The sequence below is a fragment of the Neolamprologus multifasciatus genome, chromosome 22 (assembly GCF_963576455.1).
Source record: "Neolamprologus multifasciatus chromosome 22, fNeoMul1.2, whole genome shotgun sequence".
Classification (NCBI taxonomy): domain Eukaryota; kingdom Metazoa; phylum Chordata; class Actinopteri; order Cichliformes; family Cichlidae; genus Neolamprologus; species Neolamprologus multifasciatus.
Window position 1 is genome coordinate 482,501 of NC_140459.1, and position 15,097 is coordinate 497,597.

The 15,097-nt window shown below is 48.2% G+C and overlaps 2 protein-coding genes and 1 long non-coding RNA gene across 4 annotated transcripts in view; 2 read left to right on the top strand and 1 right to left on the bottom strand.

The window, feature by feature from the left end:
• LOC146492470 (uncharacterized) overlaps positions 1-2,973 on the top strand; it is a 2,987-nt gene extending 14 nt beyond the window's left edge. Inside the window, exons 1-2 of one of the 2 annotated variants that reach the window (XM_085148551.1) lie at positions 1-391; positions 1,145-2,973. The exon at positions 1-391 is cut by the window's left edge and continues 14 nt beyond it. In XM_085148551.1, the coding sequence (XP_085004677.1) occupies positions 181-391; positions 1,145-2,007 (1,074 nt within the window). In that variant the 5' untranslated portion in view covers positions 1-180 and the 3' untranslated portion in view covers positions 2,008-2,973. The remainder of the gene's footprint in view (positions 392-1,144) is intronic. The other variant, XM_085148552.1, reaches the window with a different exon arrangement.
• Positions 1-15,097, bottom strand: part of LOC146492466 (uncharacterized) — a 364,885-nt gene that overhangs the window by 93,405 nt on the left and 256,383 nt on the right. The window lies entirely within an intron of this gene.
• Positions 3,222-15,097, top strand: part of LOC146492471 (uncharacterized) — a 30,223-nt gene continuing 18,347 nt past the window's right edge. Inside the window, exons 1-9 of the mRNA XM_085149344.1 lie at positions 3,222-3,684; positions 4,110-4,439; positions 4,992-5,269; positions 5,387-5,571; positions 8,840-8,911; positions 11,913-11,971; positions 12,167-12,493; positions 14,571-14,734; positions 14,850-14,979. Coding sequence (XP_085005470.1) covers positions 3,531-3,684; positions 4,110-4,439; positions 4,992-5,269; positions 5,387-5,571; positions 8,840-8,911; positions 11,913-11,971; positions 12,167-12,493; positions 14,571-14,734; positions 14,850-14,979 — 1,699 coding nt within the window. The 5' untranslated portion in view covers positions 3,222-3,530. The remainder of the gene's footprint in view (positions 3,685-4,109; positions 4,440-4,991; positions 5,270-5,386; positions 5,572-8,839; positions 8,912-11,912; positions 11,972-12,166; positions 12,494-14,570; positions 14,735-14,849; positions 14,980-15,097) is intronic.

Consider the following 15,097-nt stretch of genomic DNA (forward strand, 5'->3'; position numbering starts at 1 on the left):
GCAGGCTCGGTGTGTTCCGTCCGAGTAAAGAAGCACAGGTGAGGTCAGGGTTAGGGCCTGGGGAGGTTAGCGGGCAGGTGTCGGTGCTCCCTGCGACTTCGTCCTCCGAACCTTCTCCGCGCAGCCCGAGACCCGCTCGGCTCGGCTCGGCATCTGCGTGTCCGGCTGACGGCGGGGAAAATGTCGAAGGCTGAGGTGCTGAGAGCGCTGGTGAAGCAGCGGCTCAACGCGGCCGCTGAGGAGATTTTCGCGCTGTTTGAGAGGACGATGGAGGAGTACGAGCAGGAGATCCGCCTGCACAGGAGCAGGCAGCCGGACGGACACGCGGCCGAGAGCCGGGGGGGCCCGCACGGTGGGTTACCGGAGACAGACCGGACGGCTCTCACCATAGGTTGTTATTGTTGTCGTCATCATCACCATTGTTGTTGTTATTAATAATGACAATAATAATGAATGAATAATGACTGTTATTATTGTTATTCATGTTATTCTTTTATAATAACAACAACAAAATAACAACAATACTAATAAAAATATTACTTTTGTTATAATATTTATAGTAATAATAATTAATATTATTTAGTTGTTGTTGTGGGAAAGGATAAGCAGCTGTTCCAGATGTTGTAAATTTTAACTAGGCAGTTTAATTGTAAGTTGGGTGCAGGTGAGATGTGTCTCCGTAGGAACAGTAACCATGGAGAATAATTTTTCTCTGGTGTTGTGGATGGAGCAGCGGTGTTTTCACTAAGGGTGCAGGTGAGTGTACCTGCCCCCACTCTGTGAGGGACACCTCCCCCTCAGCACCTAAAGGAGCCACTATGGTTCAGCAGTGATGTCACCGCAGCCCCATTATTTTTCATTTAAACGATATATTGAAAGTTAACCCCCCCAAAAAGAGTTTATGAGTAACCGTGTTACACTAATCACAACGTGCACTCTTAGATGGACGTAACCATGGTAACTAATCCTGCTGTCTGGTCCTCTCTAACAAAATCCAAATGTCCAAAATGAACTTGATGTTTTATTCAGTCAGCCTGAAAGCAGTGAATGGGACGTACTCATGGCTCCAGAGGAGCGCCCCCTGCTGGTCACGTTTGGTCTGTTGGGCTAACCAGTGCTCGTTTCCTCCCTCTGTGTCCTCCAGGGTCTCCCCTGAGCCCCACGAGGTTTACGGCGGATAAAGGAGCATCACAGGAGCAGAAGAGCCCCGGTCTGCACCGGCAGAGTCCAGAACCGCCACGAGTCAAAGATGAACGTGAGGAGCTCTGGACCAATCAGCCGGGAGAGCGGCCCGGAGCGCACGAGGACCTCACCATCATTCCCGTCACCGTGAAGACTGAAGAGGAGGTGGAAGAGAGCACTCAGTGCCCCGACCTCCTTCACACCCGCAGCGAGCTCAGCAGCCGCCAGCTGCAGGCACGAGCTGGTGGAGAGGATCAAGCAGGACCAGAAGCAGCCAGAAACCTCCACCCGCAGCCTGTCAGGACTTCCTCTGACACCGGGGCTCCAGAGGACGCTCCGGTGCAGAGCGGGAAACCGCCGTCAGAGGACGCCATGAGAGACGCGGGAAGTAACTTAGCCAAGAAACCTTACAGCTGCTCCGAGTGCGGCAAACGCTTCGGAGGCAAGAACCACCTGCAGAGCCACATGAAGAGCCACACGGGGGAGAAAACGTGCCCGTTCTGCGGCAAGAAAATCTCCAAGAGCTCCAACTTCACCACACACCTGCGCGTGCACACCGGGGAGAAGCCCTTCACCTGCTCCGTGTGCAACACCAGCTTCAGCCTGCGCAACACGCTCGTCAACCACATGAGGGTGCACACGGGCGAGAAGCCGTTCAGCTGCTCCGTCTGCGCCAAGAAGTTCACCAACAAGGCCAACGTCATCACGCACATGGCCGTCCACTCGGAGGAGAAGCCCTTTAAGTGCAACGTGTGCGACAAAAGGTTCACGTGGCATTCGCAGGTCAAAAAGCACAAGTGCGTCGCCGAAAGCAGCAAGACGTGAACGCCGCGAGGACGACAGCTCGGCGTGGCGTCACAGCTCAGCCAGCCTGACGGTGGAGTCAAAACTTTATTCATCAGCAGAAACCAGTTCCTGTTTTCACTGCACGAACGACCTCGTGACGCGCACGCCGTCGGGAATGCTGCCCGTACACCGGCAGCAGCAGCGTGTCCGCACTCTGTGTGACATCACACGCGTGGTCACACCTGCTGCAGGTGGGAGGGAGGCAGCTTAGTAACCTCCTGGATCTGACGTGCAGTCGTGCATTAATGAGTAATTAGAGTCACGTGTTTGTCGTCCACGTCGCACATCCCCGCTGCTGATCAGCTGACTGCGGTCAGGTGACAGGCTCCTGTGAGGTGATGTGTTATTGATAAAGTGTAGGATGACTCATCCATGTAACTCCAGGTTTAACCTGAGTGACCAATCAGTGCTCTGGAAGGAGCACGTGGGAGGAGCCAGTATGAAATACAGCTCCTCAGAAACAGATTTATACCTGCTGCTTCCTGTTGGTGTCACACAGTATAAAGCACTTTGACCTTCCTGTGGCCACGCCCCCACACACCTGATGTTAGGATAGCTTAAACCTGATAGGTCAAAGATATCCTGGTCATGTATTATTATTGTTGTGTTTAGGAGAAGCCAGGCGTCACACAGGTGCGTCTCACAGTGCAGCCTCCGATGACCTCGTTAGGAGGATCAGTTCATCGCTCGGCTGATACTGAGGTTTACAGGATGTCCTTTAACTGCACGTCTTCCTCTTTGTGAGATAAATAAATATGCAAATGCTGTAACACTGAGGGGGGCAGGACGAGGTCACCACACGTCAGTATTAGCTGGACTAGTTTAGCATGAGCGCGTCCTCACTGACGGCCACTAGATGGCAGCACTGCCTCTTGTTTGTTTCCAGCTGTTCTTCATTTTCTGACCTTTTGTTATTTAATAAAGAGCTGAAACTCTGACAGACTCGTTTGATGTGTCGGTGTCTTTGTGGTAAATCAGTTTTTAGTCTTCAGGACGTGATGATGAGTGATTTCATCATCAAACGGGTCTGAATCTGACAGATGAAGCACGTTTCTTGATTACAGGAAACATGTTTCACCCACACTGGAGCCTCATTTGGACCCTTCATAGATTCAGTTAATGTGTTAGAGCTGCACTCTGCTTCAGATGATGGGGGAGGTTTCATGTTTGCGAGGATGATTCGTGGTCAGCGCGACCATCGGGTTCCTGATGAACAAAGCTTCATAAGCGCCTCGGTTTCTGTCTGAAGAGTCCTCCTGGATCCAAACATCTTCCGCCCGCTGTGCCTGAACGCTCGCAGGTTCAGACGTCCTCTATGTGTGTCTACGCGTGAAACCGAGGGTCAGTGTGGTCGAGCTGGAAGGTGTACCAAGGATGAGGTCGCAGTGGGATCGCTGACATCATCCTTCCTGTGATTACCAAACTTCCCCCCGCTGTGGGCTTCAGGCCGGTGCAGCCATGAAGGCTCGGACGCTTCCTCGTTTGCTTGGTGATTTTCTGAAATGTGCCAGCGTTTGCAGAAAACACGGACCAGCTTCCTCTTCGGCTGTGAGTCGGAGCTGCTAGAGAGATCAGGAAACCAGAGCCGAGTCCTCAGCTGGGAACGTTTGTCCACCATGGCTCGGGTCGCCCTGCTGTGTCTGCTCGCGTCCATCGGTAAGAATTTAAGCATCTCAGAGCTGAAGGTTTAATATCTTAGTTATAAAGGCTGAAGCTGTCCTGGTCAGAGCGCCGCTGAAGTTAACGCGAAGCAGTCGCGCTGAAGCCTGACCCAGGTTTGGGATGACCTCCAATAAACACGTGTATTTATCGGAGGTTATCCCAAACCTGGTTCATCTGCTGGAGCGTGACCATTGCTGTTACCATGGTGATCCAGCAGGTAAGCAGAGGTAAAGAAAGTCCGGCCCTCCTCAGAGCTGACCCCGCGCTCAGCTGAAGGAAGGAGCTCTGAGGAAGGTTGTAAATGTGACCTCCTCACAGCTTCCTGTGGTAAAGGTGTGGCACAGCTGTTAGTGTCAGAGGTCACGGCGGTATAATCAGCACAGCTCTGATGGTGCGTCATGTGACCTGTGTCCCCGCAGGGCGCTGCGTGGGTCAGAGGATGCTGTCAGAAAGCTCTGTGCGCGCAGGTGTCGGCAGCAATGTGACGCTGAAAACTCCGATTCAGGACCTGCAGCGCTCGGCTCTGTTCTGGCACTTCGATGACGGGAAGGAGATCATAACTGTCGCCTCGGCGAGCTCCTCCACGCTCAGACTGAACACGTCCTACGAGGGCAGAGCGTGGATTAACGCAGCCAACGGCCACCTGACCCTGGGCGCGCTGACGCCGCAGGACAGCGGGGAATATATCATCACCATCGTATACAAACACGGTCAGAGCGACGCCGCAAAGATACGCCTCACGGTCTCAGGTGAGTCGTTACTGGATCCCAAATCACTTTTGTTCAAACCAAACTTTATGTGTCAGCCTGAAAACGTTGTGCAGTCATCGTCACAGTTTGATTGTGGGTTTAACAGGAAGCCGGCACGGAGGAAATCCACGCTCTTCACCCGTCACACGTGGACCCTCGGTCCTCAGCACGTACGGCCAAACCGTGTCAGGGCCAGGTGTGGCGGTCCCGGCTGCAACAATGACATGTAATTGGTATAAACAGGCCTGAATACTGGACACTCTTCTTTCTGCTGAAAGGGGAAGTGACACCGTCACACGGATGCTCTGAAATAGTCTTTGTGTTATTTTAGGAGTGTTTGTGTTTTCTCAGCATCATTTTTCAGGAACTTTCAGCTTCACTGACACAGATTTCCTCTTTTATTGAGAGTTTACTTCCTTAGAAAAAGGGAAGTGATGCACTCAGAGACTCCTGTGAGTGAGTCACTGAGACGTCTGTCGCCCCCTGCTGTTCACAGCTGGAACAGGACTAGTTTTCTGTCTCACGTCTCCATCGGCATTTCTCTGTTCACAGCTCCACCCACCGGCACCACCCCCACGCCAGCTCTCCCTGAGCAGATCCCAGGTACTCACCTGTCTGGCAGCTTTATTAATATCCTGTCAGTGCAACAAAACGTTGTGTTTATGACCTTGAAACACACACGTCAGTGTCATCTTCTGTGTCCAGATTACTTTGTGTCTCTGGTTGTGTGTGTGGTTGTGATCGTCGTGCTGTCGGCTGGCTTCCTGCTGCTCCTCTACAGATGGATGGAGAATGGGAAAAACAGGAAATCAGATGGAAGACAGGTGGAGGTAACTCCATCAGTGTTTCTGTCAGTGTTCAACCTTGCAGGACAGATTAGTGCCACTAGAGGGCAGTAAACACCAGCTGCAAACATACATGTAACTGGATGTGTTAAATATTTTCAGTTACCTGCAGCCCAGCAGAAGAGCAGAGCTCCAGGATCCACATGTGAAGACTCCACCTATGAGACCATGACTCCAGCCCCCACAGACCAGGAGCACATCTACTCCACCCTCACCGACATGCAGTACATGTCACATGTGCGATTCAGTCAGACGGACACGATTTCCTGCAAATCGGTAACATTCCAGTAAAATCCTGAAATCCATCACAAACTCATCCACAGATACGTTTGTGATGTTTATAACTGTAAACATCAGTTATAATATTTATCATTTTCAAGTTTTTTTTATTTGTGCATGTTTGTTATTACTTCAGTTTATAAGCCCCGCCTCTCTGAGCTGTGCGTGTAAATGAAGGCTAACCCCTGTTGCTGCCGTCCCTACAGACGCTGTATTTCACATCACGTATGTTACATGATTGTCACTAATCTAATAACTTTTGCTACAATGTGATTAAAGAGGCCACTTTGACCAGCTTCAGCGTTAAGAGGCTGTTTGGACGGGTAAATAAGATTACACTAAATAATGTGTTTTGGTATCAAACATAATTAACCTTTGTATTGTAAATTCTTTACATAACTGAATGGTTCCTGTTTAACTGTGTTTAATAGTAAACCATTGCAATGCTTCACACTTTATCTGATTCTTACTCCTGTGAGTGTTGCTGGTCTGTTGCCATCGCACTTACTGACCTGTGATCATCTAATCCAGCGGTCTCCAACCTTTTTTGCGCCACGGACCGGTTTATGCCCGATAATATTTTCATGGACCGGCCTTTAAGGTGTCGCGGATAAATACAACAAAATAAAACCAGTACTGGTACCGAAAAAAAGAAGATTTATTCATAACACACGTGAAAAGACCCAGGAAAACCGAGTAAATGATAAAAACGATAACAAAAAAGCCTGAAAACCGATAAAAACCCTGAAAACTATACATTTCACACCTGAGCCTCAACTCTCGCGGCCCGGTACCAAACGACTCACGGACCGGTACCGGTCTGAGGCCCGGGGGTTGGGGACCGCTGATTTAATCAACTAAATCCAGCTATCAGTGTGAGCACTGATGCTGGATCTGTACTAGCTGCGATCAATACTTTGTTTCTAAGTTCAGCATGTAGCTCACTGAACTGTGTTAAGTCAGCATTTCTCTGGAAATAAAAAATGTACGCCACGCAGTCACTATAAAAATATCTTTTTCATGCTGGTTGTCACGTTTGTTTTATTTAAATCTAATCAACAGAAGCTGACCCGACGAGCCTAAGCGACGGGACATTTACACTCAGGTCTACAAAAAACAGTTTCAAAATAAAAGCTGAAAGTATGCAAATTAATGACTGATCTCATGACAGTGTTGTTCCCTACAGAAGCTACATTTGTGGGTTAAAGTATCAGTATTGGCATCGATGCTTATAATTGGCCGTGTATTTACCTGGTATCACATCAGTGCCAACGTTTGCAGTATCACAACTGTCTTACTGAGCTGGTCCTGCTGATCATTTGAAACGATCTGAGAGCAGTCAGCACCTGAGCGTTACTGCCCTGGTTGGGCCCAAGGTGACGCTGACATTTATCTATTCTGTGTCTACAGTTTCCTGAGCTTTCACATGTGAGTGTATGATGTTGAACAGCTTTCTTCATTCACTCTTACCCTGTATGTTAGTGCAGAACTCTGGGCATGACACTAACCTGTGCCTACATCTTAAGTCTGAATATCCTGGTCGAATAAAGACTGAACAGAAAAGTTCTGAAGTGCGTTTTCGGTCTTTGGTGTTCAGCCCTCGTGTTTTTGAATGTGTCCTGATGGCTTTGAATTTAGAAAAACTCTTAGAATGAAAAGCAAATAATTCATAATTAAAAATAAGAAGGGAGCTCACCATCATTGGCATAATTGTGTGTTAGAGGACTATAGAACATCCCAAAAACAAACTGAGACATTTTAATATTTCCTCAATATTTCTAACTCATTTTAAATTTGAAGCAACACGTCTTAAAGTTGACTTGAGGGGAAAAAAGAGGTGGAGCAGCAACTGACTGGTTATTTTTCAGCAGGTCCGTCACATGATCAAGTATAAAAACATCATCAGTTGTTCACCAATGTGCAAACACCTGCATCTGTGGAACAGTCTCCGAATAATGTTCCTCACTGTGATCTACAGAACATCATATCCTCAACATCCTCACAGATCCTGGAGGAATCTCTGTGCGCAGGGTCGACTCTGGGATGAAATCAGTGCATCAGGAACACTTGCAGACATCAGCGTATGCGAGCAGCTCGGCGCGCCGCCCACACCTGCAGGTTACAGCTTCATCACTCAGAGAAGAAGCCACATGATGGAGAAACTGTCTCCTCTGGACCCAAACTGATCTGAGGTCAGAGAGAACCTTGTGCACACATCTGTCTGGAGCTGCTGTCTCATGTCTTCACCAGCGTGTCACTGATTCAGGATCTGTTCACAGCTCCGCCCACCTGGACCACACCCACCTCAGCTTTTATTAACGTCAGAGCACAAAACTCTGCTTCCTGGTCCCAGAATCAGCCAGTAGTTTTCAGGTTCCCTCAGTGTCGTCTGCTCTGGCCTCTGGATGACAATTCACTACTGTGTGTCACGTTTCCCAGAACACAGCCTGCAATAACCACAGTTTGTTCCTCAGTGGTGAAAAGAAATTAGACATGAATATAGATCATAGTGGTGTAGACCGTGCTTTTACAATGAAGGGCCCTCAGCCAAAAACACCATCCTCCCATTCACGCAGTCAGTTTAACGTTTAGTGAAGACTGCAGTGAGAAGGGTCTCGATCTCTGTCTTGCTGGTAACCATGAGGTGGTGTGTGCTGCATATAGATGTGGTCAGATAGCTGTGGTTCATTGGCACAGGAAGTGACAGCGTCACAGCAGCAGTTATTTTTCACTCCGTTACCAGACTACATAACGATGGTTTTAGCAGCACGGTGGTTAGCACTGTTGCCTCACAGCAAGAAGGTCCTGAGTTCAGTTCCACCATCAGGTCTGTCTGTGTGGAGTTTGCATGTTCTCCCCGTGTTTGCTGGGTTCCCTCCGGGTACTCCGGCTTCCTCCCACCGTCCAAAGACATGCAGCTTGTGGGGATAGGTTAATTGGATAATCCAAATTACCACTAGCTGTGAATGTGTGAGTGAATGGTTGTCTGTCCCTGTGTGTTGGCCCGGCGACAGACTGGCGACCTGTCCAGGGTGTACCCCGCCTCTCACCCTATGACAGCTGGGATAGGCTCCAGCGCTGCGACCCTGAAAAGGATAAGCAAATGGATGGATGGTTTTAGCAGCAGATGACTGCTGACTGTCAAAGATCAGAAAAAGGAAACACTGTGTTTTACATTTTGTTCCAAAACGGAAACAGAAGCCATGATTTATGTCATGTTTGAATGTTTGCTTTGTTTATGTTAACAGTCTTAATATGCGCTCTCTTTGATGGCAGCAGCATCTGTCTGAGGTACTCAGTGGTTCTGAAGAGAAACAGCTCTCAGCTCATCTGGTCCACTGGCAGCAGGTCAGTCACATGACCGGAAGTTCAAAGAGGAAGTAAAGATGTGCAGAGGCAAGCTGTGAGCAGAACAACGTCCCTCACTGTAAAACGTTGTGTCCATATACGGCTGCATTTTGTTCTGCATGTGCATTTACTAGCTGCACTAGAGGGCGCCAGTGATTATCTGTGTGTCGTTCTACTTTGGAGAAAATAAAAAAGGAGTTTTTCTCCGGTGATCCTGTTCCTACCTGCCTGCTGACACCAGCACAAATGCTGTTTCTTCTCCCACGTTTTGCTCTGTGTCTCACTGTACAGCTGTGATAAGAAAGGCCTAGAGGCCTTCATACCCACATGATGCTGCCCGTATCAGGCTGAACTGCTTTTTCCTTCAGAGCTGCTTTTTCATGGCTTAGATTTGTTCCGTCCCAAAGACGGGCCGAGAACGTACAGAGAGTGTTTTGTCTTTTTTAATTGGGAAGAGGCTGTTTCTCCATCCTCAGTAAAGGATGGAGAAACACTCCATCCTTTACTGAGGATGGAGTGTCCAGTGAAACACTGGATACGCTCTTTCCTCGTCTGCACAACTATGCCACGGTGTTGCCCTGGGCAACAAACCACATTTCACATCATGTGTTCTGAATATGGGATATATTAGGGTGGCCAACCGTCCTCTTTTCCACGGACATGTCCGCTTTTCACGTTCTGTCCGGGGCGTCCGGGCGGACTCTCGAGATTGATAAAAATGTCCGGGTTCTCCTGTATTCCGACATCATCCCCGAACTGCTGCTTTGTGCTTGTTCTGCGCTCACAGACGGGACTGACAACGCGCAGCAACGCGCCTAATGATGTTTAAAAGATCTCAAAGTGCATCTTTTCAGACGAACTGCAAAAGAATTTTCCCTCATACCGACCATAGCTTTACGGGTGATGGTTTTGTTGTTGGATGAGCTGGATGAGGGAAGGGGAGGCAGGAGGAGGAGAGACCCGAGGCGGCCGCTGGTCCGAGTGTCAGGTGAACTTCAGGTAAGAAGTTATGACCTGCAGTCTATCTGGTCAGATAGAAACCAAGTTTAGGTGGAGTTTATTTTCATTATGCTGACTTTTTACAGTTACAATAACTCGTACTGCGTGAGCTAGCATGATGGAGTTTCTATACAGCTGGGTGGTGCTATGATGTTACTGATAGTGTCATGATGTGGGTTTGGATATGTGGTGAGAGGGAAACATGAAGATGAAACCAGGAGATGTCCTTACTGAATCATCAGAGCTGTGATGGAGAAACAGGTTTACCTTTTAGGTGACATGGATGAGTTGAAGTTTGAACTGTTTCTGAGAGACAAATAACACCAGGATCCTTTTCTAAGTAGCTGACAGCTGGTAACTGTGCAGGGGCGGGTCTAGCAAAGTGTTGCCAGGGGGGCAGGTAGGGCATTAACAATGTCTCACTTTTATTAAATTATTATCTGAATCTTACAACCAAAGTGGTCATCTGATGTAAAATGTATAGAAATCCTACATAAACCAACGAGAGTGTGCATCACTCAAAGGCTTTATGGCTTCTCCTATAAACCTGCTGGGCCGGTCTCCAGTCAAAACGCCCGGGCCAGTTGTTTGTCCCAGTCCAGCCCTCATACTGGCCCAGTACTGGTAATTTTTCTCATGCAGATGAGCCATTATTTCTGTATCACTATTTAATTCCAGAGGATATTTTGTTTTGCGCTTGCTGACTTGTAAAAGCCTATATGACGTATTTTATTTCATAATTCATTAACCGCACAGAGACGGTGTCGTTCAAATCTGTTAAATATGTTTCTGCAAGTTCTTCATGACTGAGCTAAGTGTGCTTATTTTTGGAAATCAAAATATGGTCACCCTATGATATATGCAGGTTTACCTTTTGGAATAAGGTCATAGAAAACACTTCAATGCATTTTAAAGGTGAACTGTGTTGGACTCGTTCCTGGCGTAACACGGACACACTTCTGTGTAATGAATTCTGCTTCCTGTTCACTTCCACAAAGTTTCATGCAGGTGTTCGTGTGATCATTGCAGCTGATAGCTGTTAAATCCAGTTCTTTGTACTCTTGAACGACAAACAAAGACACGGCTCAAAGTGGTCAAAGCTCAAAAATCTTTTATTTACATTCCCAGGAACGGAGACCTGAACACACGAACACATAAGCTCAGGTCTGAAGCACAAAAAGGAAGCCTAGTTATTTATATACTTCCTCTCGACGTCACACACACTTTACGTTTCGATCAAACACCTACTTAGTGTCACTTTATGGCTGCAGCTCCTATTTTCTCTGCAAAAGCAGTTTCCTGTCAGTACTTTAGGCACAGAGTTGGGCCTCTCCTAGAACAATCTAATCAGTAAATTAGCATTCAGATTATATATCTGAATATATGCAGGTGTTAGTGTGATCATTGCAGCTGACAGCTCAGCTCCACGTTGAGTCTGTCCACTGGGTGGAAGCATCGCCTCACTGAACTGCAGGCCCACTTTGTAAAAAGCTCTCGTTTCTTTGTGCGTCTATTCAACCACAATTATGAGTCATTTGTTAGAGATGGGCTAACTCTAAGTGTCTGACATGCCTTTGATGCGTTACACATGATGCATTCATCCAACGTTCATTTCATAACATCCGCAGATACTGTTTGATTTCCAGGAAACGACTCTGACAGTGAAGTCACGAGTTATATCCACTTTATTAGGAATCACTCAGTGTCCAAAAACACCAGAAACAAACACAAAGTACAGACACACCGTGAGCACAGGGGGCCGGGGACGAGCAGAAGAGCGCGCTCGGTGGTCTCAGAGGTAAGGTGTGTGTGTGGGGGGGCACCTGAGCGCGGAGGTGGGAGGGTTTAAATCGAAACTCTTTAAGAAACAGGAAGAGTGACGGAGGGCGGGCTGCGTATAAAGAGGGAGTGTGTGTGCGCGCGTTCACCTTTGGGTGTATCCCTCCAACAGCAGCAGGTACTGCCGTGTCTCCTCCGTGTCTCTCTCTGCTGGGAACACTTGAACCGTCCGGATGGATCCGCTCTCCCTGAAGTCGCTCCTGCTCCTGCTGCCGCTGCTCGGTGAGAGTTTGAAGCTCCGAGCGCTCCGTGCGCTCCGCTGCTTCATGAGCTTTTTACTGTGTGCACATGCTCTGCCTGACTCTCGTTATTATTATTATTATTATTATTATTATTATTATTATTATTATTATTATTATTATTATTATTATTATTATTATTATTATCTAATGTGCCTCTGTGGGCTGTTCTCTGCAGGATGCTGCGTGGGGCAGGGCATTCTGCCCGAAGGTCCCGTGGCTGCACTTGTGGGGGGAAATGTCACCCTGAAAACTACGACTATGAACCAGAACCTCAACGCCATATCCATAACCTGGTCTTTCAATGGCCCAAATAGTGTGGCTACATTTGTTGGTGGAAACTTGAAAGTGCCTCCAGCTTACACGGGGAGAGTTTCGCTTAACTCCACCGACGGCTCCTTGACCCTGTCCGCCCTGAAGCCTGGGGACAGCGGGGACTATAGCATCACTGTGATAACATCTGATGCCAATGCTCTACTCGGAGAGACTAAACTTCTGGTGGTCGGTGAGTAGTAATGTGCGCCATACCTGTGCGGTTACTGCAGAGGTGTGGCTTCAGACAAATGGAAGCTTGGTGTGAGACTGCAGCGGTGCGGAGCTGATCGCTGTGTTTCATTAGTCACTTTGAAGCGCCTTTAGGCGACTTTTGTTGTGATTTGGCGATACATAAATAAAATTGAATTGAATTGAAACCAACAACCCAGCAGCGCTGAGGCGATTATTAAATACAGAAAGTGTCTTCGTGTAGTTTGGGGCTTATAACGTACCCACGGGACAGCTGCCCGTGAAATGCCCACTTTTCTAAACTCGGTTTGGTTGGGATTTAGCCACGCCTGCTTGTCCCTGCAGTCTGGAGGAGGAAAAGTTTGCTTTGTCACAGGTGAACGCGACACTGCCGGTGCGCGAGCGCCTTTACAACTCTGTTCATGTCAAATAACCAGCAGCGTGAGAGGGCGTGGCTCGTGACGCTGCACCTTCCAGTCAGTGTGGCCGTGTGTACTCAGCTTTGTGGGGACCGAAGCGTGATTCGAGTGTCAGGGTTACAGTTAGGTTATGGTTTAGGCCCAGGGTCAGGGTGAGGGTCAGGGTGAGGGTCAGGGTGAGGGTCAGGGGCTGCGGAGAGCATTAGGTCAGATAGACGTCCCCACGAAGATATGAAAACACGTGTGTGTGTGTGTGTGTGTGTGTGTGTGTGTGTGTGTGTGTGTGTGTGTGTGTGTGTGTGTGTGTGTCAGCTCTGATGCTCTGTGTGCAGAGTGTGTGGTGCACAGACAGTGTGAATATGGATGTGTGGTGGATGCTTGATGTTCTCCTCGTGGCTGGAGCTCTGTTCTGGGTGGAGGTGGGTTACAAAGCAGCTTGCAGGTGCAGCAGCAGCTGTGGGCTCGGCTTCATACTGATCTGTGAGCTAGACTGTAAAGTAGCAGCATCATTAGGTGATGTGAGCTGGCTGTAACTATGACAAACCTCCAACAGGAACATCCTGCCACTCAGCCTGCCAGCATGCCTACAGGCTCTTATTTTGGAGGTCATGTTAGAGAAGACTAACTCGATTGCTGTTACTGGGACATAAAAGCTGCATGTGTAGAATCACCAGTGAAACCAGAGAAACACAAACAACTTCCTTCATGTTAGCTGTGCCCTCATGTCTGTCTCCTGCACCTCTGCTGACCAATAATACTCTAGTTATTATGGATCTATATCATGGTTTTGTTGCCTGATAAAATCAGTAAAGCAGTTTCTGGAGTAATTACACAAATTCAAATATCAACACCCACTGACTCTCTTTGCACCAGAGTGGATCTTTAATGTTCCTGTGGATCAGTCAGCTTATCTGTTATCAGCCAAGCTATCCTAGAACAATAATCTCAAAGTAGCGATGGTGTGAAGCTGCTGAAGGCCGACTGGTTTCCACTCCTTTGCGTTCCCACACACCCACTGTTGCTTAATCACCAGTGAACAGTAGCTGCAGGATTACTGCAAACGAGTCAAGCCGGTTGCTTCTGTTTCTCTTTCGTCTTTATCACGATTTCAGAGCACAATTGTATGAAGAGGTAGGATCATTTGTAGTAGGATTTCAAAAATAAAGATGCTGATTAATTTTAATCTGTGGAAATATTCGCCTTAACACACCCTGACAAGGCCTGAGCAGGCTCGACCCAATCAAACCTGTGTCCTTCACAACCAATTAGAGGAGGAAGTAATGTTTTATGTTTGTCCTCCCCTCTCTGAGAGCCAAAGGAAGCAGGCAGACCTCGCTGAGATCCCCAACCTGCTCTAACTCGCACACAGAGGCTGCTTTAACTCTGCTCAGCTTTTATGGCGATGCTTACTTTGTTAGTCATCATCTACAAACCAGGAGGTGATGCAAACGTTGGCCTTAAACCAACAATCCAGCAGTGCTTAATCTGCCACAAGGCCCTCATTCAAAGGGGAAACGATGCAGCTGGGTGTGTTTAGTCCATTTCTGCCAAAGGTGTCGAGTATTCAGAGAAATGTAAAATAATTCATTGTTGAAAGCTGCGAGGAGAAAAAATCAGTTTGTGCTCATGCTGTCCTCTGCTGCTGGTTCCTCCCTGCAGAGCCCGTCTCCGACGTGGTCATCAAGTCCAACGTCCCTGATGCCATTGAAAACAACACCACTGTGATTCTTACCTGCAGCGCTAAAGGCTCCTCGCTCAGCTTCAAATGGACCAACGGCAGCGCGCCCATCGTTGTCGACGGCACACGCGTCACAGAGACGAAGGTCAGTTCAACCCTGATTGTTTCTGCGTTGTTTGATGTGAAACTTTGGGTCGGTGTTTCACTTCTACCTGAGTCATCCTCATCGTCTGTCTTCTGTCCTCGGGTTTGTATCGCAGACGAACTCGTCCAGCGTGCTGACCATCAAAAATGTTCTGAGGACGGACCTGGTGGGTCCGATCTACTGCACAGCATCTAACTCGCTGACAACGAAATCTACCGCCACGCCTTTCAACCTCACTGTCTACTGTAAGTACTGCAGCCTGCATGACACCATTCAGAGCACCAGAGGCTTTTAGTCTGGGTGTTGCTCGGCAGACATGCAGCAAACACAACAGGAACGCCGCGTTTCTGCAGATGTGGAAGC